The 24,914-nt window shown below is 45.6% G+C and overlaps 1 protein-coding gene across 1 annotated transcript in view; it reads right to left on the minus strand.

Annotated features, from left to right (window-relative positions):
• The window catches only part of FER1L6 (fer-1 like family member 6), a 129,855-nt gene that overhangs the window by 40,976 nt on the left and 63,965 nt on the right, over positions 1-24,914 (minus strand). The window contains exons 20-27 of the mRNA XM_052651744.1: positions 24,517-24,651; positions 20,716-20,865; positions 11,236-11,346; positions 10,809-10,970; positions 9,291-9,471; positions 7,632-7,858; positions 3,563-3,685; positions 775-814 (exon numbers count right to left, since the gene is read on the minus strand). Of these exons, the coding sequence (XP_052507704.1) occupies positions 775-814; positions 3,563-3,685; positions 7,632-7,858; positions 9,291-9,471; positions 10,809-10,970; positions 11,236-11,346; positions 20,716-20,865; positions 24,517-24,651 (1,129 nt within the window). The remainder of the gene's footprint in view (positions 1-774; positions 815-3,562; positions 3,686-7,631; positions 7,859-9,290; positions 9,472-10,808; positions 10,971-11,235; positions 11,347-20,715; positions 20,866-24,516; positions 24,652-24,914) is intronic.

Consider the following 24,914-nt stretch of genomic DNA (forward strand, 5'->3'; position numbering starts at 1 on the left):
TCTTAAACAAAGTCACAAATGTACTTTGAGAGATTATTTGCTAATTTTTTAGGAGCAGGTTCTGGAGTAAAACCACCTGAGACAAACTTCTAGCTCTGACATTTTCTAGCCAGATAAACTTCGGCAAGTTACACAACCTCTTTGTACTTTTGTTTTACTATCTGCAAACCAAGATACTATTGTTTATGTCCTGGGGTTGGTCTTAGAATTAAATATGCTAATAGGAGTAGCCTGAGGAACTGAACTTGACTCTGGTCTTCTTACTTTTGTGTTACCTGAAACAGCACTTGGTGTTCCCCTTGTTTTAAGCCTTGCTGGCTTACATGAAGTTTGCGGTCATTTCAAATCCCAGGGCTCTTTCACTTGAGCTTCTGCCAAACCAGCTCTATCCAGTCCTTGTCAGCTGAGTTTTAGAACCTAAATCCAGGGCACCTCTATTAAAGCTTATCACTTGGTTTTGGCCTGCCATCCCAGTTTGTTCCTATTTTTACTCTGCTGGTTCTACATTAAGACTTTAGGGTAGAGATTTGAGCCAGTGGGTCGACTTCAGTACTGAACTGAACTCAGGAGACCTGGGCTCCTGGGATCTGCTTCCTGTCCAGCTCAAATCAGCGACACAGTCTCTGTAAAGTGCTGTCATCTTCCTAGGATTATTTCCTCACTTGGGAAAGGAGGGCGTTGGGCTCCAAGGTTGTTCTCATGGCTCCTGTTTTATCATTTTCTCACTCAAATGGCTTCATGCTGCATTTGCAAGTCCCCAGAACAGCCACTCACCCGTGTTGCTTTTTTGTTCCTTGGAATCGCTCTCCTTTTCCTTTGAGAAAAGAGGGGAACAAGATGATGACACTCTCACATCTCATTTATTAACCCAGATTGTTAACAGTTCTCAGTGGATTATCTCAGCCCTCAGCATTTTAAAAGAACATGCACACAGTCCTTGCTGCTGCTGCTAAGTCGCTTCAGTCGTGTCCAACTCTGTGGGATCCCATAGACGGCAGCCCACCAGGCTCCCCCGTCCCTGGGATTCTCCAGGCAAGAACACTGGAGTGGGTTGCCATTTCCTTCTCAAATGAGTGAAAGTGAAAAGAGAAAGTGAAGTCGTTCAGTCATGTCCGACTCTTCGCGACCCCATGGACTGCAGCCCACCAGGCTCCTCTGTCCATGGGATTTTCCAGGCAAGAGTACTGGAGTGGGTTGCCATTGCCTTCTCCGAAACAGTCCTTAGTAGCTCCCAAAGGAAGCCTTGCTGTAAAGGCCTAGGACTTGAGTGCAGGGAGATGCCCTGCCTTAGAGAAGAGGTGCCCACACATCCAGGACCAAGGCCACCAAGCTTGTCGACGTCCTTGTCCTCTAGGTGCAGTCTCCTCTCAGCCGCCGGAGAAGCAACCCCTGTCCCTGCTGTTCCTCCACATCCCTGGAGCATCATCCCGATCTGCAGCTGTGAGTTGCCCTGCTGACATTTTGGGCTGCTGGGTTTGTGCTGGAATTGCGGAGCTTAACAGAGAAAGAGGAAGGGGCTGCACACTCACCCAAAGAGCTAGCGCCCACTCCAGCAGAAGGAGGGGGCTTAGAGGCGGGGACTAACATTTGGTTGTTTATTTATTTAACTGTATATCAATATTTATGGATAGTCCTAGATGGAGAAACTATGGTCCATGTGTCTTTTTGAGTTAAGTTTTTCTTAGGGTATATGCCCCATAGTGGGACTTCAATGCAGTTTGCAGTTCTGGACCCTGATCATATGGTAGTTGTATGCTCAGTTTTTTTAAGGACCCTCCATACCATTGCATCACTGTTTACAATAGCCAGGACATGGTTAACTGTCCATCGACAGATGAATGGATAGAGAAGACATGGTACATATATACAACGGGATATGACTCAGTCATAAAAAGGAATGAAATTGAGTCAGTTGAAGTGATGTGGATGAACCTAGAATCTGTCATACAGAGTGAAGTAAGTCAGAAAGAGAAAAAATAATCATATATTAATGTATATATATGGGCTTCCTTGGTGGCTCAGATGGTAAAGAATCCACCTGCAATGCAGGAGATCTGGGTTCCACCACTGGATTAGGAAGATCCCCTCGAGAAGGGAATAACTACCGACTCCAGTGTTCTGGCCTAGAGATTTCCATGGGCTGTATAGTCCAAGGGGTTGCAGAGAGTTGGACACGACTATATATATATAAGACTTCTCTGCAGGCTCAGTGGTAAAGAGCCCGCCTGCCAATGCAGGAGATGCAGCTTTGGTCCCTGGGTCAGGAAGATCCCCTGAAGAAGGAAATGGCAATCCACTCCAGCATTCTTGCCTGGGAAAGCCCATGGACAGAGGAGTCTGGTGGGCTACAGTCCATAAGGTCGCAAGAGTCAGACATAACTTAGTGACAAAACAACATCAACCCATACAAAGGGAATCTAGAAAAATGGTACTGATGAACCTACTTGAAGGGCAGGAATACAGGCTCAGACATAGAAAATGGACTTGTAGACACAGTGCAGGACGTTGTGGGGGGACAAACTAACCTATGTACACTACCATATGTAAAGCAGAGATAGCTAGCAGGAAGCTGCTGTGTAACACAGGGAGCTCAGCTGGGTGCTTTGTGATAACCTACAGGGGTGGGATGGGGAGGGTGGGAGGGAGGTTCAAGAGCGAGGGAATATATGTATATATATAGCTGATTAAGCAAGTGTGAGCAAGCTCCAGGAGATGGTGAAGGACAGGGAAGCCTGGTGTGCTGCAGTCCATGGGGCTGCAAAGAGCTGGATGTGACTGAGCGACTGAATGAGAACATAGCTGATTGACGTTGTTGTATGGCAGAAACTAATACGACGTTGTAAGGCAATTATACTCTAATAAAAAAAAAGTGGGAAAAAAGGAAATACAGTCTTTCCAAATAAAGAATCAGAAGAGTTCCTATTCAATAGAAAATGATGATAACATCAGAATTACTTTCCTTTCCATTTCTACTCAAGGATGAGAAGTCTCATCAAACTCAGCCACTGAGCTTTTCCCTAAATCTCCAGACCCACTACCCACTGGTTCTCTGGCTTTATACCTCAATTCCTTTCTTATTCCCGGAGCATGAGGATCTGCTGATTATTGCCATTTGCTAAGGCCAAGATCCCAGCCTTTACTTTGATAGTTTCCCCTTTGAACTTAGAATCCAGCTGGAGAACACTTAAACTTGGGTGTCTCCAGGTGAACCTGAAGCCCCCTTCACTGATGCCCACCTGCCTAGAGACCCCATTTCTCCTGGCTGGACCTCCCTGAGGTGGGCAGATTCTCTGGATGCCAAGATAGACATCACATCCTGCCAGCATTTACAGCAGAACCTGTGTCCTAGGGCCAGCTCCAGCCAGACAGTAAGGAGTTTTCAGTTCTGGACCCTGGTCCTTCCAGGCGTGTACCCTTCAGCAGTTAATGGAACCACACCCAAGTAAAGCCTACCTAGAGTGGAACCGAAAAGAGGGAAAATCGCAGGATTTTAGAGGGGAGTGGCAAAGGGTATTGTGTGTTTATGGAGGCACGTGACTGTCACAGCCAAGAAAGAACCTGCCTTCTGTGCTGTCTTCAGGGAGGCATAGTATTTTGACCACCAGTCAATGACATTTTCAGCCGATTCATCAGCGATGGTCCTCTTTCTCCTTTTAGTAGACCTCCGAGAAGGTTTCCTGGGGTCCTGTCAAGGAATGAGGGATGGATTATTAGTTTGGCAGCAAGAATCTACATGCTGGTGGCTGAGCAGTTTACTAAGGAAGAGGATACATGGGTACCCTCAGGAGATGGATGGAGGCGCTGGCAGGTTTTGTTATTACAGCTCCCTGTTCTCCTTAATAAATAAAAGTTTAAAAATCTGTCACCCATTCATTTGGCATTTATTGAGTAGTTATGAGATTTATATCATGGTTGATATGGGAATCTAAGGGTTAGACACAATCCCCACCTTTGAGAAGTTTTGACTTGTATGGAAGGGACAAGCAATCTATATGATATAATGTGGTATAGTACAAAGTGAATGAACTTGTAAACACAATATAAACAAAAATAGAAATTTTGTGATTCTCGGTTTCCTCAGCTAGGAACAACGATACCTGCTCACTTCACTGCCATGAGGATTCAGTGGCATAATGGAGAAAATCCCCCTTAGCATCACATCTGATTGGAACTGGTGCAAATAAATGACACTGACAACACAAATGACTGTGAGATGGAGAGGCAGTGTGACGTATGCATGGCAGAAAGCAGGCATTTAGGGAGAAGACAGTTGTGTCATGACAGATTCATCATGACATTGTACACATCATTTGTTTGCTCTCATCTCCTGGCTACCTACGATGTGCCAGGCATTCTGTCTGGTACAGTGGACCCAAAGATATATATATATATATATTTTTTTTATTTTTCATTGAAAGATAATTGCTGTAAAGAATTTTGTTGTTTTCTGTCAAACCTCAACATGACAGAGATATTTTTTAAAATCATCTTTGAACTGGTGAAACCCACAGATTTATGGTGGCAAAAACACTTCAACTGAGATTTGTAACACCAAGCGGCAGGTACATTGCTGGTGGGACAGAGAGAAATCTGTGGGTTGTCAGAGAGTCACATTGAGCCTGGATGAGATGGGAAGAGCCCGAGAAAATATCGATTCATCTACCTCACTCTGCCTCTTATTTCAGTTTTTACCATTTGCTGGGCAGGCCCTCTCTTAGGACTTTCTCAAAACTGCTTTCTTCTTTGAATCAATTGGTAGGTACACAAAGATTTTGCATTCAAAATTATGACTTAAAAGATTACTCCTGCCCCCGTTTTATGGTCTTATATACTGGAGTAACAGGCAAATTTGGCCTTGGAATGCGGAATGAAGTAGGGCAAAGACTAATAGAGTTCTGCCAAGAAAATGCACTGGTCATAGCAAACACCCTCTTCCAACAACACAAGAGAAGACTCTACACATGGACATCACCAGATGGTCAACACCGAAATCAGACTGATTATATTCTTTGCAGCCAAAGATGGAGAAGTTCTATACAGTCAGCAAAAACAAGACTGGGAGCTGATGGTGGCTCAGATCATGAACTCCTTATTGCCAAATTCAGACTCAAATTGAAGAAAGTAGGGAAAACCACTAGACCATTCAGGTATGACCTAAATCAAATCCCTTATGATTATACAGTGGAAGTGAGAAATAGATTTAAGGGCCTAGATCTGATAGATAGAGTGCCTGATGAACTGTGGAATGAGGTTTGTGACATTGTACAGGAGACAGGGATCAAGACCATCCCCATGGAAAAGAAATGCAAAAAAGCAAAATGGCTGTCTGGGGAGGCCTTACAAATAGCTGTGAAAAGAAGAGAAGTGAAAAGCAAAGGAGAAAAGGAAAGATATAAGCATCTGAATGCAGAGTTCCAAAGAATAGCAAGAAGAGATAAGAAAGCCTTCTTCAGCGATCAATGCAAAGAAATAGAGGAAAACAACAGAAAGGGAAAGACTAGAGATCTCTTCAAGAAAATTAGAGACACCAAGGGGACATTTCATGCAAAGATGGGCTCAATAAAGGATAGAAATTGACCTAACCAAAGCAGAAGATATTAAGAAGAGGTGGCAGGAATACACAGAAGAACTGTACAAAAAAGATCTTCACGACCCAGATAATCACGATGGTGTGATCACTCATCTAGAGCCAGACATCTTGGAATGTGAAGTCAAGTGGGCCTTAGAAAGCATCACTATGAACAAAGCTAGTGGAGGTGATGGAATTCCAGTGGAGCTATTTCAAATCCTGAAAGGTGATGCTGTGAAAGTGCTGCACTCAATATGCCAGCTAATTTGGAAAACTCAGCAGTGGCCACAGGACTGGAAAAGGTCAGTTTTCATTCCAATCCCAAAGAAAGGCAATGCCAAAGAATGCTCAAACTACCAAACAATTGCACTCATCTCACACGCTAGTAAAGTAATGCTCAAAATTCTCCAAGCCAGGCTTCAACAATATGTGAACCGTGAACTTCCAGATGTTCAAGCTGGTTTTAGAAAAGGCAGAGGAACCAGAGATCAAATTGCCAACATCTGCTGGATCATGGAAAAAGCAAGAGAGTTCCAGAAAAACATCTATTTTTGCTTTATTGACTATGCCAAAGCCTTTGACTGTGTGGATCACAATAAACTGTGGAAAATTCTGAAAGAGATGGGAAATCTGAGAAATCTGTATGCAGGTCAGGAAGCAACAGTTAGAACTGGACATGGAACAACAGACTGGTTCCAAATAGGAAAAGGAGTGCATCAAGGCTGTATACTGTCACCCTGCTTATTTAAGTTCTATGCAGAGTACATCATGAGAAACGCTGGACTGGAAGAAACACAAGCTGGAATCAAGATTGCTGGGAGAAATATCAATAACCTCAGATATGCAGATGGCATCACCCTTATGGCAGAAAGTGAAGAGGAACTAAAAAGCCTGTTGATGAAAGTGAAAGAGGAGAGTGAAAAAGTTGGCTTAAAGCTCAACATTCAGAAAATGAAGATCATGGCATCCGGTCCCATCACTTCATGGGAAATAGACGGGGAAACAGTGGAAATAGTGTCAAACTTTATTTTTTGGGGCTCCACAATCACTGCAGATGGTGACTGCAAGCCATGAAATTAAAAGATGCTTACTCCTTGGAATAAAAGTTATAACCGACCTAGATAGCATATTCAAAAGCAGAAACACTACTTTGCCAACTAAGGTCCGTCTAGTCAAGGCTATGGTTTTTCCAGTGGTCATGTATGGATGTGAGAGTTGGACTGTGATGAAGGCTGAGTGCCGAAGAATTGATGCTTTTGAACTGTGGTTTGGAGAAGACTCTTGAGAGTCCCTTGGACTGCAAGGAGATCCAACCAGTCCATTCTGAAGGAGATCAGCCCTGGGATTTCTTTGGAAGGAATGATGCTGAAGCTGAAGCTCCAGTACTTTGGCCACCTCATGCGAAGAGTTGACTCATTGGAAAAGACTCTGATGCTGAGAGGGGTTGGGGGCAGGAGGAGAAGGGGACGACAGAGGATGAGATGGCTGGATGGCATCACCGACTCGATGGACGTGAGTCTGAGTGAACTCCTGGAGTTGGTGATGGACAGGGAGGCCTGGCGTGCTGCAATTCATGGGGTCACAAAGAGTCAGACACGACTGAGCGACTGAACTGAACTAATACTTATCCATCTCCCCTTCCAGAATCTCAGCCAACTGAAGATAAGTCTCATTTCTATTTAGAATCCAGAAGACGCATCTTTTTGGTCCCACGAGATGTTATACAAAGTAGGTTGTAGGTTCAAAATATTTGTGGAATAAGCCTAGATAAGGAAATCATTTTCTTTCCAAGCCAATGAGTAGAGAAGTATTACTGTTTAATTAAATACGATGTTACATTTGACTAACACTTTAATTCCCTATACACTGACTTATCTGATTCTACGGCAATGCTGTGAAGTGGGTATCAGTGTCCCCATTTTACAGATGAAGAAACTAATGCTCAGAAATGTGACGTTTCTTGCTGTGCTCACACAACTAATAGGTGGGAGGATTAGTATCTAGAACGTCGTCACCAAACTCTAATGTGCCTTGTAAATATGAAGACGGATGACATTCTGACCTTAGCTTTTCCATCTTTTGGTGGCTCCTGGGCTGCAGGTTTGTGTTCTGGCTCCAGCATAGGGGACGAGTCAGGGATGTCAATCAGGTTGGCTGCCTGAACCTGGGCTGAGTCAGGTACCACTGTGGGAGGCGGCTCAATATCCACAAAGACATGATCTTTTGGTTGCTCCTGAGTGGAGCTGAGGGTCTCAGAGGGCTCAGTGGCAACTGATGAATCTGAAATATCTGAAATGAAAAGACATTGGATCAGGCAACTGGGCTACAATCAATACAGGGCAATCATTTCAAGGATCCAGTACCAGCAATCAGAAAGATCAGGATTCAAATATGACAAGTTCCTAACAACTCTGAGCCTAACTTTCCATATTTATAAAAGGACAGTAAAAATATCCATGTCTTTGGGAAATAAATGAGATCATGATGTAAGGTGTCTGGGGCATAACTGGTCATCAACAAATGACTGTACTTATTATTGATCCCCCAGAGTAATTTTAAATAACTGTGGTTGTAGGAGTCAAGATTTTTATCAAGATTTAGTGAACAGATCCTATGTGTTGATTGCCCTCCCCCACTGTGTTAACCAGGGGAAACCTTAGAAACTCCAGAGGTCTGTGAACTCCCAAAGTATTGGCAGAACTTTGGCCACATGAGTCCATCTGCATAATAGGGAGCCTGATATAGACTGGTGTATACTTGAATAGGTTGGCACAGACTAGTGTAATCTGATGTAAACCAGTACTGCTCTCTGGAGCACACTCTGGAAGTACTTGATAAAATTACATGTATTCATCTCCTGGGAGCCAGTAATCTCACCCCTACACAGGATTCTCCCTCAGTGAACACACACAGGATGTTCATCACAACACTGCAGAAGTGGGGAGCTGGAGGCAGCCCAGTGGTCCAATATGCGGGGATAATGAAACCAACGTAGGGTGGATGCACCAGATCATGGTAACAAGTGAAAGTAACCATAGCAACACGGACAGATCTTAAAACAGCTTTGAGTGAGGAAAGTGGAAAACCAAGTGAATATTATAGTATCATATAATATATGTTAATCAAATAGATTTAGATTTTACAAAACTTCAGCAGTGGGGGGCATGCAGTGGGGAGACCAGGAATAAAGCATGGAGGGGCCGGTGAATATAATGAGACAGCAGTCTCGCAGAGACAAGTGATGACCGTACAGCAAGAACCACATCACCCAGTGAACTCAACCCTGCACCTGGATCCAAAACAGAAGAAATTCCAGTAACATCAAGCAAAGAAAATGTCAGGGAGTAGGGGCAGGAGGGGAGGAGGGCATGGCAGTGCACTCTGGTCTTCCTGCCTGGAAAACTCCATGGACAGAGGAGCCTGGCGGGCTACAGTCCATGGGGTTGCAAAGAGCTGGACACTACTGAAGAGACTTAGCATTCACGCAAGCAGGGGCAGAATGGAGCTCCGGTCACAAAGAGCCCTTCTTAGAAGAGTTGACCCTGATGTCAGGCTTCAGGTCAGAACCTGGCAGCTAAGGAGCAAAGGGGACCACAGGAGCAAATTCTTCAGAAAGATCCATTTGATCTTGGGGCATTTGTTTTGTGCTGGGGTCCCGAGCGGACATCTGCAAGTACCACAACTTTGTAGCCCACAGCTCCAAGATCTAGAATCTTCCTACCTTTCCCAACTTGGGCTCCGCCCACCTGTGAGGTGAGGCTGAGGGGCTCCCTGGATTTACACAAAAACTGTTTCAAGCAGTTGATGGTGTAAGTGCCCACCAGGGTGCTCCTCCCAAAGGCTCTCCAGTCCACCACGCAGATGCTCAGGGGCGGGTGCAGAAGCTCGTTCTCAGGCAGTTCCTGCAGGGAGAGACGAGGATGGAGTGGGGTATGACCTGAGCTGACCTGTCTGGGAGCAGGACCAAAGCCAACCAGACACCCATCCTTCCTCTGAGCCTGCCTTGCCCTATCCCTCCGGGTCATGCCTGCAGCTGGCCAGAGTCTGGAGCACTGTCTTCTCAAGTCAGGGAGTCATCACGCAACATATGAGGGATGGCACTAACAATTCAACCCACAAATAAACTGCAAAAATCACACACTCCTCAAGTCTCTATGGCAGTCGTCTTCAGTCCTCTTATTTTGTCATTATCTATCCAAACTCTCATCTCAGAGAAACATGGATCCAGGATATAAAACAGATGAGAGTTGAGCCACTTAAGATGGAACTGAGGGGCCAGTGCCCCATCTATTTCTTTACCCTGGTGACCTCCCCCACCCCAAGCTCAACAAAGCCTGGGGTGGAAGTTTTGCAAACACAGTACACATTCTTTCATTCTAGTTGTGACTCAGACAGTAAAGAATCTGCCTGAAATGCAGGAGACCTGGGTTTGATCCCTGGGTCAGAAAGATCCCCTGGAGAAGGGAACAGCTACCTACTCCAGTATTCTTTCCTGGAGAATCCCATGGACAGAGGAGCCTGGTGGGCTAGAGTCCATAGGATTGCAAAGAGTCAGATACAACCGAGCGACTAACACTTTGCTGATAGAAAATCTGTGTCTGTTGGAGCTGACTGGGTTGGACAAAGCAAACTTTGATTTCACAGTTAGTTCCAAATCAGAGCATAAAACAGTACTGAAATAAAGAAAAAGCACAGGTATCAAACATCACTTTAAAAGCATAAGTTCAAATGCAAACTGCTGAGATGCTATGTACAAATAATTTTTAAAACATCTGATGATAAGTTTTGTGACAGTATCTTCCAGGCCAGTGGTTCTCAAATGTTAGTGTGTATCAGAGTCTCCTACAGAGCTTGTTAAACCAGAGGTGTCTGGGCCCCAGCTCACCCCTAACAGACTGATTCAGTAGTCCTGGGGCAGGACCTGAGAATCTGCATTTATAATAAGTTCCTGGGTGATGGTGATGAATTGGGGGCCACACTTCAGGAACCACGGTCAACCTGCTTTGATTTACTAAATGATCTTCACTTGGAAGCTTTAAAAACAAAACAACAACAAAAGTTTGTCTTATCTCATTCTGACATTCTGGCTTTTCACTGAATTAGAATGTTCTTTCCTGTGAGTAGTGGACACCTGAAACTCTAAAACATCCCCCCGAATTCATGAAGGAGTGAGTTACATCTTAGGGAATGAAGGGAATGAGCATGTAGGGGCCTGGGGGTAGGAGAGGGGGACGCGCACCACTTCGAAAGCATCTGCCTGGACGTTGAAGTTTGGGTTGTTCTTGTAGCTCTGGATCACACAGGACTTGACGCCGCGTCCCGCACACTCGATGAGGACCTGGGGACGATCCACCGAGAGGAGCTGCACCTTCTTCATTTCTCGGACTCCCCAGAAGAGGACCTGAGGAGAAAACGGGTAAGACTGTCGCTCCCAGGCCCAGGGAGGAGTCAGAGGGTGTGACTCAGGGGTGGGAACGTCAGGTGCCCCAGCCTGGGAAGCTTGGTGCGCTCTTCCAGGAAGGGATGCTGCGCTCCTCGGGGGCTCCCTCTGAGCAGCTGTGTCCGCCCCCGGGACCCCACCAGGCCCCTCACACAACCCAGCCATGATCACAATGCACCAGTGCGCTTAGTCCCAAAGAACAGCCCAATCCTTCCCGGCCCCCTACCTCCACGCGGTATTTGCTCAGCACCGGCCGGATGCTGGCAGGAACAGGGTAGATCTGGGTGACGTCGGGCGGGTCGAAGGGAGGCAGCCCTTGCAGCCCAGACGCGGGGACCTGCCACACAGATCAAGGCTGGTTAGAAATCAGGAGAGGCAAGGAAAACGAAGGCTGCCGCACAATCTTGCCTCAAGGGGAAGACTGCCACTGTTTTAACCACAGGAATGTTTCCGGCTTAAAATGTAAATCAAGACAATGCATTTTTATCACAATTTCTTAATCGACAAACACATTCATTCATGAGGGTAATCCAACATTCAGTGAGCCCTTACAATGTGTCAGGAGTTAATAGGTTCATAAGCTTTCAGTGAGCTCACAGTAGAGAGGGGAGGGAAAAAAGACAAGTAGATGGAGCTTCACAACCACATCAAGTGGTACAGGAACTCCAGCTGTGGAATGGCAGAGGGACTCTGATAGGATTCCAACCTCTGAGACTTCACTACTCCCCTGGTATGCACTACAGGAGATTCAGTCAACCACACAGACACTACATCGTAATCAGTGAAACAGAAAATGAAGTCTTTTGAAGGCAGACCTCTGGGATGAAAGGTGTCATTTCCTGTGCCTTTGGAGTGAATGAAACTGCAGGAAGGCAATCACTGTGCTTCACTGAACTCTCACACAAAGGAATTCAAAAGTCTCCTATGGAAAGGGACTTCTCCCTGGGTGAGCTACTGTGCGTTACCTTCAAGACCGCACATCTTTTAAGAAGCCGCCACTGCCACTGGGGCTTCCCAGGTGGCGTTAGTGGTAAAGAACCTGCCTGCCAATGCAGGAGACCTAAGAGATGCGGGTTTGATCCCTGGGTCAGGAAGATCCCCTGGAGTAGGAAATGGCAACCCACTCCAGTATTCTTGCCTGGAGGATCTGATGGACAGAGGAGCCTGGCGGGATACAGTCCATGGGGTCACAAAGAAAGGGACATGACTGAAGCGACTTAGCACACAGTACACACTGAGCCATTCTACTCTGCAGTCCTTGGCACACAGTGTGTCTTCCCAGTAGGCTCAGTGCAGACTTTGGTGGACCGAGTCCAGAAACCAGGCTGCACTGTGTGACCCTGCATGAGTCCTTTTCCTTCTCTGGGCCTCAGATGTTGGGCCAGCTGACCCTTGCTTTGGAGCTGGAAGTTTTCCTCATGGGGGAGTTTGTCAGACTTGGCCAAGAGGAAGCCTTTGTTTACTGCATTTCCTTCTCAGACCCTCAAGTGATGCTCCAGCTTCAATGGATTCTTGATAAATGTTTATTGGCTGACTGACACATTAGCTCCGTATGCTCGAAAAAGTCTAATTGCTCATCAAAACCTGCAAAGTACAAACATATCACCATTTCTTTTTTGCAGACATATTCTAGCTGGCAACAGCAGATGCGGTTCAGTTAATTAGAAAGAAGCCCGGAAAAAGAAGACAGCAGTCACTGGGAATGCCAAATAGACTCAAGATAATGAAGCTGCAGAATGAGCCAGACCAGAAAAAGAAGCTTGGAAAAGATGAGGTGAACACTGCCTGGTGACGAGCTATCCAGGCTGCAAAACATCACCTCTTTGAGAAAGCTAATTGCTCCTGTGGTTCCAAAGATAAAGCCACAGAACAGCTGTGGTGGTGGCATAGGATGGTGCTGCTATATGCGCTTTAAAAAGTACCACGTGTCTGCTCATCTTGCGGCTGCTGAGATGTCAACCTGGGAAAGGCTCTAAAGAAGCTCATTCCAGAAGCACCTCAAAGATGCCCTTAAGAGTTTAAGCTACCCTGCTGGCTCAAATAGTAAAGAAACAGCCTGCAACGCAGGAGACACAGCTTCGATGCCTGGGTTGGGAAGATCCCATGGAGAAGGGAATGGTAACCCAATCCAGTATTTTTGCCTGGAGAATCCCATGGACATAGGAGCCTGGCGGGCTACAGTCCATGGGGTCACAAAGAGTCAGACACGACTGAGCAACTAAATCTGTGAAGGATCCCACAGCATGGTGGAGGTTGAGTGACTTTGCTCCCAGCTTTTTCAGAGTGAAATGGGTTGGCTGCGGGCCTATAAAACTACATAGTGTACGGTTACTCAGGAGGGTATGATAAGGAATTGTTATGAAGGCAAAGTACGAAGGATCAGGGTAAGTTGGTCCAAAAGCCTGACTGTTCTAATATCCTAGGACATATCTAACGTAACAGGACCTCGAAGGAGTTCCAGCAGCAGGACAGGACAGGGGACCCAGGCTCAGACTTTAAGGGGGTACCACACTTGGAGTCGTGTAGGACCCTAATCTTAGTTCCTGCCCATCTGAAAAATCACTGATGCTCAGAAGCCTTGGTCCTTTCTCTGTCTCCCCCAGCCCGTCATCCACACCTCCATTATCCTTCATTCAGTATAATAGCTGGATACCAGTCTTGAGCGTCATCACTTATTAGCTGTGGAATTTGAAATAGTCACACAGTGTCACTGAATCTCATTTCTGTTATATGTAAAGATAATGATATCTGATTCATGACTTGCTGTGAAGAATGGACGAGGCAGCATGCAAAGCACTTGGCAACATAGTAAGTTCCCTAGGAATGAGAGTAAACTGGAAATGGACAGATCTTTGCAACGATTAAGGCTCAACCTTCAATCATCTTAGCCTCCAACGGGACACAGGTGCTCAAGGACTGCTAGTTCCTGAAACTATCCCAGAAGCATATTTAAAGCCCCTTTCAGGTCTTGGCTTAAATGCCACTTTCTCAGGGAGCCTTCCCTGGATGCCTAAAGTGTTAACTCTGCTCGCTCCCACAACACCCACACCTGCTTCATATTTCACGTGCTTTCCCTTTCTCTTCAGCATTTACCACACTGCTGCTATGTTACAATTTACATAGTGTTGTCCATTATCTTCCCTTCCCTAGAATACAAGTCCCATGAGGTCAGCGAGTTTGTTTTATTCACTGATGAATTCTTAGGAACATTCTGGGACAAAATAGACACAGGATAATATTTACTTAAGTGCATGAATGAATGGGTGAAGTAGATCTTGCCTTCAAAAAAACTACAGATTAAGGGAGGCAAGCCTGTAAACAATGGACTTTATCAAAGCCGGGATTAAACCGAAAAAGAGGCAAAGTGACATCAGGTGGAAGAGGAGAAAACATTTGATTGAGGTGGGGGAGGGGGAAAGCTTCCTGGAGGAGGCCACTCTGGTCCTGAATGGCGGTGATGATCAGTTTTCTAAATAGTAAGTAGAGTGCAGGGGTCGGGATGGGCAGAGTAGGGAAACATTTTGGAACAGGATGACAGTGCGGCTAGAAACCGAGGACGTTTGCATGGTGAGGTCTGAGAATTCAGAACAGTCTGCTATAAAGAGGCCACAGCATGTGCAGAGTGACTGTGCTGACATGTGAGGCTGAAAAAGCAGTCTGAAGATAAATTAATTTGGGGAGAGCTTAAATGCCAAGCTATGGACACCTGACATTCTCCTAGGGGCTACATTTTCTTTTCATGAAATATTAAGAGTTGTCATGCAAAAAAAGAAAAAAATTGTACTCAAAAACATTGGCGAAATGTTGAATTTCAAAAAAGAATTTCAAAAGTTTCTTTGTAATTGACTTCTCAGAGTCTTTACTATGGTAATGGGCATTTCAAGGCCCCAAACGGGATATATAAAACAATGAATAATTTCTCAAACTTTCTTTTAACCACAGATACCCTGGAGGAGGTCATGGCAACCCACTGCAGTATTCTTGCCTGGAGAATCCCATGGACAGAGGAGCCTGGTGGGCTAGGGTACATAGGATCACAGAGTCAGACATGACTGAAGCAGTTTAGCAGCAGCAGCAGAGGAACTCATGTTCCAAAAATATAGTCTTCAGGAAAGTTTCTTGGAGGTGAGAAGCAAACAGACATTGATCATTTCTTAAGAGGAGAGTAGTATAGAGAATTGTCTTCTGGAAGGAATGTGGAGAATTGAGTGAACAAGGAAAGAGGAGTAGGTTAGAGTAGGTTAGACCAGGAAAGAGGCAGGTGGAACAATCCTGATGAAACGAGGGTCTATGGGAACAAGGGACGATCATCTGGCTAGAACACTTGGCCTAGCCATGGATATAGACCCAGAGTGAAGAACTACATTTGAATCTGAATTCTCAAGGCAGAGAGTGGGAGAATGGGGTGGGAGGGGGTGTGGGCCAGGACTGGGAGGACAGGGGGCAGCTAGCTGGGTAGGGGAGGAAAATGGAGATAAGGCATTCAGTCTGGGGCATCGAAGAACCCGGGTACCAAACCCTTCTTCTGAGACAGGGCAGCATTTCAGTAATGGAGAAGGAGAGGCTGAAGGTAAACCCTTGCAGATAGACGCTGAGAGCCACAGGTGACAATGAAGGAATTTTCCAGCTCCTGCCTGCTCAGCTTGTATGAGATCCACCAGCTGAGACAGTTGTGTTGATGCTCAAATTACTTTTTGGACAAGGAATCAGCTGAGAGGAAGTCCACATGAAACCCTAATGAATTGTGTCGCTTAGGCTGCTAGCCTCTGACAAGGCTGCCTCCATCCACCCTGCCGTCAGGAAGCATTAGTCCACCCGGCTCATCGCGGAGGGAGGGAAGGAGGATCAGAGGTGGGACCATGGCATTTGGAGAAAGCTCAAATGAAGGCTCTCTCCTTCAGAGAGCCTGTCGGGATCTGCTGGTCCAGCCCTCACTGATGGATTAGGGCAGGGGTCCCCAACATTTTTGGCACAAGGGACTGGTTTTGTTGTGGAAGACAATTTTACCATGGATTGGTGGTGGGGCGGGGGGGGAGTTGGGGATGATTCAAGTGCATTACTTTCATTGTGCACTTTATTTCTAATCTAATGCCACCGCTGACCTGACAGGAGGTACTAGTCTATGGTCTGGAAGATTGGGGACCCCTAGATTAAGGGACATCCTTCAGGAAGATTTGTGCAGTGAAAAGAGCAGTTGACTGAATCCAATCTAGCCAGACTTGAACCTCAGCTTTCTGCATGTAAAATGAGAGCATGACGCTAGAGCTGGTTTACTCACATCAGTCCTTCTTCTACCACTTAAAAAGCAGAGACATCACTTTGCTGACAAAGATCTGTATAGTCAAAGATACAGTTTTTCCAGTAGTTGTGTACAGATTTGAGAGGTGGACCATAAAGAAGGCTGAGCTCCAAAGAACTGATGTTTTCAAATTATGGTACTGGAGAAGACTCTTGAGAGTCCCTTGGACTGCAAGGAGATCAAACCACTCAATCCTAAAGGAAATCAACCCTGAATATTCATTGGAAAGACTAATGCTGAAGCTGAAACTCCAATACTTTGGCCACCTGATGCGAAAAGTCAACTCATTGGAAAATACCCTGATGCTAGGAAAAATTGAGGGCAGGAGAAGAAGGGGGTAACAAAGGATGAGATGGCTAGATAGCATGGACATGAATCTGAGAAAACTCCAGGAGATAGTGGAGGACAGAGAAGCCTGGTGTGCTGCAGTCCATGGGGTTGCAAAGAGTCGGACATGACTTAGCAACTAAACAACAATAGCTACCACTTTTATCAAGTGTGCTATTATCTACTAAACATTTTCATTAGATATCATTTCATTTTCAGAAAAGAAACTTCAGGTTCCTAAGTAAAAAAAAGCCATTAGCCATCAGTGGAAAGTAACTTTAAAAAGAAAACCAATGAAAACAAAACAATGTTATTGGAATAGGTCATGTGTAGCATTTCTTAAACTTTCTTTTCACTCTGTCTGGAGAGGCTGGTGTTCAAACAAGCAGACTCAGAGAAATGTTCCTGTAGATAATATTGATGTTTTTTTAGAGGCACTGAAACTGAAGCCTGTGCTTCCTTAAAAAAGACGGTTGCAAGTTGAAAGAGGGATTATAAGTAGCTAGAAGGATCAAAACAGGCAAAATTCCATTTGCAACAACATGGATAGATCTTGAGAGCGCAATGCTAAGTGAGGTAAGTCAAAGACAAAGACAAATACTGTATGACATCACTTATACATGGAATCTGAAAAGTAAAAAACCACATAAACAGAGAGTAGATTGGTAGATTGACAGGGGTGGGGAGGTGGGGAAAGTGCGCAAGGGTGGTCAAAGGGCACAAACTTGCAGTTGGAAGATGAGTAAGTTCTGGGAATCTAATGCACAGTGTGGTGACTATGGTTACAATACTGTGCTGTACACTTGAAAATTGCTATGAGAGTAGATCTTAAAAGTTCTCTCTCTCTCTCTCTCTCTCTCTCTCTCTCTCTCTTTCTCTCTGTTTCTCACACACTCACTCACACACACACACAAGGTTAACCACATGAAGTGATGGCTGTGTTCATTAACTTTATTGTGGTAATCATTTTACAATACATACATATATCAAATTACCATATTGTCAACCTTAAAGCTCAACATTCAGAAAACTAAGATCATGGCATCTGGTCCCATCACTTCATGGCAAATAGATGGGGAAACAGTGGAAACTGTGGGTGACTTTGTTTTTCTGGGCTCCAAAATCACTGCAGATGGTGATTGCAGCCATGAAATTAAAAGATGCTTACTCCTTGGAAGAAAAGTTATGACCGACCTAGATAGCATATTAAAAAGCAGAGACATTACTTTGTCCACAAAGATCTATCTAGTCAAGGCTATGGTTTTTCCAGTGGTCATGTATGGATGTGAGAGTTGGACTGTGAAGAAAGCTGAGCGCCAAAGAATTGATGATTTGAACTGTAGTGTTGGAAAAAACTCTTGAGAGTCCCTTGGATTGCAAGGAGATCCAACCAGTCCATCCTAAAGGAGATCAGTCCTGGGTGTTCATTGGAAGGACTGATGTTGAAACTGCAACTCCAGTACTTTGGCCACCTGATGCAAAGAGCTGACTCATTTGAAAAGACCCTGATGCTGGGAAAGATTGAGGGCAGGAGGAGAAGGGGACGACAGAGGATGAGATGGTTGGATGGCATCACCGACTCAATGGACATGGGTTTGGGTGGACTCCGGGAGTTGGTGATGGACAGGGAGGCCTGGCGTGCTGTGGTTCATGGGGTTGCAAAGAGTTGGACATGACTGAGCAACTGAACTGAACTGAAGTACCTTAAACTTATACAAAGTTATGTCAATTATATCTCAAAAAACCTGGGGTGGGGGGGGGAAGCAAAACTCCACCAATATCAATTCAATATTACTTAATACTTGACCCAATTTTGACCTAAAATCACTCATGGACAGCCTAAAATCACCTGGACCCTCCCTTGAGGAAAGACTGGACCAGCTGGTTTTGAAGGTCACTCTTTCAGTGCTAAGAGTTCATGTTTCTGTGCAGCACACATCTATCTGCTGAGAGCTGGTTCTATTCAACTTTCACCTGATTGGGCATCCTGGAATCCTAGAACCTAAGATTTGTAAGACAAAGATTTCACCAGTCCTCTTCTCCCCTCCTAGACTACAGTTGCTGCAGAACTGAAGCCGATGCCTGGGTTTCTGCCACTCTGGCCCTTTAAAAGTTCATCCTGCTTCAGTTCCCCAACAGATAGATTGTTCTTTCTCCAAGGCAGCCATTCCAGCATTAAAAAGTTCATCCTTAAATGGAGCCAAAACCAGACCACAATCAAAGTCTGATTAGCTGTACTTCAGAGCTCATCTCTAATAGTCTTAAGCAACTCCCAAGCTACACACGTGGGCAGTTTGGATTTGAGTACAGGTGTGTCTAACTCAGTAGCTGTTCCCTTCCTCTTATATTCTCCAGGCCCTCCAGCTCTTGGGGGAATTGGTATACATGAATTCTAGGCTCCAACCTGCCATATCAAGTAAGCCATTGCCTTTCTATCCAGCTCAGTTTCTTCACCCGAAATAGATGGGACTAGATATCCTGAAATATATGGGACTAGACTAGGTCCGTCTAGTAAAAGCTATGGTTTTTCCAGTAGTCATGTATGGATGTGAGAGTTGAACTATAAAGAAAGCCGAAGAATTGATGCTTTTGAATTGTGGTGTTGGAGAAGACTCTTGAGAGTCCCTTGGACTGCAAGGAGATCCAACCAGTCCATCCTAAAGGAAATCAGTCCTGAATATTCATTGGAAGGACTGATGCTGAAGCTGAACGTCCAATACTTTGGCCACTTGTGATATGAAGAACTGACCCTTGGAAAAGACCCTGATGCTGGGAAGGATTGAAGGCGGGAGGATAATGGGATGACAGAGGATGAGATGATTGGATGGCATCACTGACTCAATGAACATGGGTTTGAGTAAACTCCGGGAGCTGGTGATACGCAGGGAGGCCTGGTGTGCTGCAGTCCATGGGGTCGCAAAGAGTCGGACATGACTGAGCGACTGAACTGACTGAGATATCCTGCGTTACTATTCCATGGTATAATAATAATAATAAAATAGGTAGCATTTGCTGCATGTTGACTTCATGCCAGGCACTTTAGGGAGATTAGTTATCATCTCCAGTTTTGCAGGTTAAACAGAGACAGACTAAATGGCTAACCCAAGGTTGCACACTAGTAAGTGATGGGAACAAGATCCACACCCATGGGATCCACTTCTAACACCCTCCCTCTTACTCGCTTGCTGTGTCTTAGGATTGCTTGCTTCCTAGTTTCTGTACCAGGTGAGATTTTTCTAAAACTGGGATTTTTGGAAAACAGGCTTTCTAGAGAGGATTGATCTGATCCAAAGGGCAGGTGCCCTCTGCCCCCAGTGAATGGGATGGTCAGGGAGAGAAACCTCTCTGATGCAGGCCCACCAGGTCATTTCTTCCCAGGTCCTCTCTCTGTCCCATTTGGTCCTTGATGATTCAACCAGACTCAGCTTCCCTCCCCAAGTATCCTGCCTTTGCTTTCTGAGAAGTTCTTCCTAGATGTATGTTCCTAAACTCCCCAAAGTCATAGTAGGACAGATTAGGAACTCGAGGTCTTTGGGAAACTTTGTGATACAGTGTAAGGAGCAGAAGGCTTTAAAGGTCTTAAGTTCAGCTCTCAGTTCAACCACCAACTGATGAGGTAAGTCAATCGATTACATGAATCCTCAGTTTACCATCTGTAAAATGGGAATCATAATCCCTACCTCATCAGGATTGAGGGAGATTTCAGTGTGATGAGAGGGATGTGAGGCAACAACCACAACACGGGGCATGTGGGAGTGTCCACAAACGTTTGCTCCCTTCCCCTTTTATATGCTCTCATGGTTTGAATGGAGCACAGGGCTGCTCAAGCTTTGCTGGCCAAATCCACAAGGACCTTTTGTCCTGGGACTCTGACTTGTAGAACAGGGGCTCTGGGAATAGCTGGTCACCTGAGTCCTTAAATGGTATCTCCCAGGTCCCCAGAAGGAGCCATCTCCAGACACAGGACAGCAGGCAGGGCCCAGGCACAGACTGACGGATGTGCACCTCCTGTGAGGCTGCTTCTCTGGCCGGGTAGACTAGATGGATGGCTAGTGCAGCTGTCGCTTCCAGTCCACTTACCTGCAGGAGTTCAAACACAGCAAGGAGGTCCCCTCCAGAGAGGTTCCCACAAAAGATGGGGTGATAGCACAGCCTGGGGGGCTCGTAGTCCTGGTCAGCTAGCTTCACCACAGGAGCAGCCACAGTGGCACCCAGATATTCTGGCTTTCCCTAGGGCAGAAAAGATAAGAATTTTTGTCCCTGGTGGTCACCTACCTGGTGTCTCGGTGTGATTTTGTAATTAATCGTCACAAAACTGTCAGCCTCATGTCTCCCTCCTACTGCTGTCTCCATGTCTCGCTGTCTTCTTCTGCTAAGCCCCACTAGTCCTTTTCCATAGGCTCGGGGAGCAATGGAATCTATCTGGGCTCCCAGGGAAAACTCTAAGGTCATCTCAGGGGCTTCCTGGCTGAAGACCATCTTAGGGGCTATCTTTTTTCAGTGTATTGAGCTCAGTGGAATGAAGATAATCACCCAGGGTAGACTTGAAAGGGAAAAGGAAAATAAAGTGGCAGCACACATTCAGAAAGATCTCCAGGGCAGGGCACCATTGCGGCTGAGAACACAAGTTTGGAGCCCAGGCAAACATGAGCTGGAGACGCCAAATCTACTACTTTCTAGATCTCTGGTCTTGGACCCTTTACTCAGCCATTTTGATCCTCATGCTTAAAAACGGGTTAAAAGTACATTGTTTTGAGAGCAAAAGTAGGGTACTGCGCATGTTCCCTGCACACAACATCACCTAAGGGGGGGGAGGCAAACCACCTAAGGACAGAGTTACCCTCTCCCCATATAAGGAACAAGTTTGCTCCTCCTTCTCAGGGAGCAAGTCAGCAAGGGAACCTGTTGATTCTCACTCTCCCACTGCTGCAGCAGGGGCCCCAGTAAAGGGTTGGCTGAATTTCTTTTTTAAAAAAAGGTACATTGTTTATAGGGCCATGATGATTAATGTAATAATGTATGTGCTTTGCACAATAGCTGGTAAATAGTAAGTCCTCAGTGGCAATCCACTCCAGCATTCTTGCCTGCAGAATCCCCATGGACAGAGGAGCCTGGTGGGCTACAGTCCCTGGGGTCACAAAGAGCTGGACAGGCCTGAGTGACTAAGCACAGCACAGCACGTAGTAATATGATGGTGATTAAGATCAGCATGTTTAAGTAATAGAGCGATTCTGCCCAGTTGTTCTTGGCAGTAAAAGAGTATTAGAATGGCTTTGCTTGTAAGTTTCTTGAAGAACTACTTGATGGTGTATCTTCTGCCTTTTCCTAGTGCCTGCTCCCAGTTCTGGTTCCACCCCAAGCAGCCTGGGGCTGGAACCTGGGGCTGCTTTGCTGTTTATCTCAAGAACTGCTGTGATGTAAGCCCCAGGCAGGCAGGCAGGACTGCCTATTTTATTCACTGCTATGTCCCCTTGGCACAGGGCAGGCACTCATCCAAGCTCTTGTTGATCCAAAAGTGAAAGAGCTTTCACTCTTGGATAAATGACCTCCAAATCCAAGGACAGGGCCCATACTCTCTTTGGCTGAGGCTGGGTTTTAACACCTGTGCTGCTTCATGGCCTTTGGACTCATGAACCAGCATTTGCATTCCTGGCTGTAAAAGGAAGCTTGGTGAGGGGAAAAACAGAGGAAGCTGCCTGCTGATATCCAGTGGCACCATCAGACCTGTTCCGGGGATGAGTGGAGTTAGGGCAGCTGGATATGAAATGAATGATCTTCTGCATAATTATTTTGTTCATAATCCTAGCTCAGAAAAATTAACTTAAAACGAGCCCTGGAAACAAAAAGAGTAAACATAAACTCAAGCACCTGCATGCCAAATATAAACTAATCTCTTACAGAGCCGGCAGACTTGAATAAGGGCACAGGCACCGTGTATCGAGAGAAAGCTTGAGACTGGAAGCCAGGTCCTGCAGAGTCAGAATCTAAAATTTGATCATCACCATGGGACTGTGATGGCTGCAGCCCACGGGTGTGAGCAGAATCTTTTGCACGTCAACACATATCTCAAGGAAGAAAGTGCAAAACACAGTTCATATTTTCTTTCTCTGCTACATTTTCTTTTCCTCTAGATGTGAGAATGTAGGCTTGCTTTTCTGGACAGAGTTTGGCTTGGGGTGGGGCCCAGGAAGGCAATCAATGAACGGAGATCTAGAAGAGGGTCTGAAAAGCAGACAAAGGGAAACCCACTGTAGTCCAGTGGGTGGGTCTCAGTTTTTAATGATGACTGATTGCTGTTGTGTTTATTTGTATGTGTGCGTGTGTGCGTCCGTGCTAAGTTGTGGCCAACTCTTTGCAACCCCGTGGACTGTGGCCCGTCAGACTCCTCTCTTTGCCCATGGAAATTTTCCAGGCAAGAATACCGGAGTGGGTTGCCATTTCCTCCTCCAGGGGAGCTTCCTGACCCAGGGATTGAACCTGTACTTCCTGTGTCTCCTGCATTGCAGGCAGATTTAGTGATGAGCTACCTGGGCAGCCCTTGATTGTTGTTATTGGTTGTCAAATAAAAATACTTAAGATTGGAATCATATTCTTATGGACTCTATTAAAAAGGTGCTTATTTTGTGACCTTCTTTACAGAAAGTCTATATTCTAGGCACAGCAATAGAACACACATCTACTGGAGTAGGTTGCCGTACCCTCCTCCAGGGGATCTTCCTGACCTAGGGATTGAACCCACATCTCCTGAGGCTCCTGCATTGTAGGAGGATTCGTTACCACTGACCCACTGGGGAAGCCCATAAATATACCGCCTAGCCCAAACTTACAGATGGGGGAATGGAGTCCAGAGAGTGACAAGGAGAAGCTGTATATGTATGCCTAAAGGGAGACAGTCACAGTGGCCATTCCACTTGTGCAGGAAAGACTGGACACAGGAGGCTAAATTCAAGTTCTGGCTGTGCCTCCAGCCAGCTGTGACCTTGAAAAGGCATTTGACCTTTCTGGGCTTCTGTTTCCTCTTCTCCAAAGCCAGAAGGGGCTTCATGCTCTCCAGTTCTCCCATCCTAATTTCCTCCTGACCCTGGATGAAGGTCGGAGCTGCCAGGTTTCTCTGAGGAGGTGAGGAGGCTTTAGGAAGTTTTCTTGCAACAACTCTTGTACTTAATATATCTGTGCTTCTATAATCTCCGAAGGAGGTAAAGACATTAAAGAAAACATTAAAACAAGCCTTTGCCTTTCCCTTTAGACTTCTTAGTTTAAAAAAGAAAAAGATTTGTTTCAGTGATTAAAAAAAAATCCTCCAGTAAGCTTTAGAATCTGCCCAGCATTTCAGAACACAGACATCTTTGGAGAGGAAGCGGTCTGGCTAACATCATAACAGAAATGAGATGGGGATAAATGCATTGTTTCAGGGCTTGGAAGCAACAACCAAAATAAGAAGATCCAGTTACAAGACTGAATCGGTGACAATGCATCCATTTGCTTCCAGCCAGGGAGATCAGTAAAGACCTTCTGTTTTCAAAAGGCATGGACTTTTTTTTACCAGCAGCAATAGAATATAGAGCCCACTGGGGACTGGGGAAAACTGTGGGTGTCCTTAATAATTATATTCCTAAAGAAATGAATGTCGATTGAACTTTTGTGAATCAGATCCTATTTTAATTGTAATCTAAAGGGTACTCTAAGCAAAAATCAAAACAAAACAAAAACCCATTAGTAAAACAAATAATCGTCACCGATTTCCCTAGTTCTGTAAAATCAGTGTTTTTCCCAGGTGAGGACTGCATCCAGGCACCATCCCAGACCGCATAAAGAAAGGAAGGTGGCTGAAAACAGAGTGTTTTTGGTGAAGCCGGGTCGGCGCAGCCCTGAGACACTCACCACCGCATCACTGTCATACAGCTCCACCACCACTAAGGGCGGGGATTCTGCCAGCTCCTTCTGGTCTCCATGCAGCACCAGGTCATTGAACAGGAGCATCTGGTTCCAGGTCGGGGAGAGGGTCTCGGGAATGACCTGTAAGGTGGGGCCAAGAGAAAAGCCAAGGCTCATTCGATCAAGTTGGAGGGGGCTCGGGGAAGGGTAAAGAGGACACATCCTTAACAGCATTGCTCACCTGATCAACACTCAAGCAACAAAGGAAATTAACATACTACTAAGTACGGGATACTAGGCTTGCAGACTCCCTGCCCTGGAGGAGCTTACCTAAATTTCCTGAGTAGTACCCCACCTGATTGCCACCCTATTTGCAAGCACGAGTGTAAGAGTGAAAGTCACTC

This window comes from Budorcas taxicolor, chromosome 14 (assembly GCF_023091745.1).
Source record: "Budorcas taxicolor isolate Tak-1 chromosome 14, Takin1.1, whole genome shotgun sequence".
NCBI lineage: Eukaryota > Metazoa > Chordata > Mammalia > Artiodactyla > Bovidae > Budorcas > Budorcas taxicolor.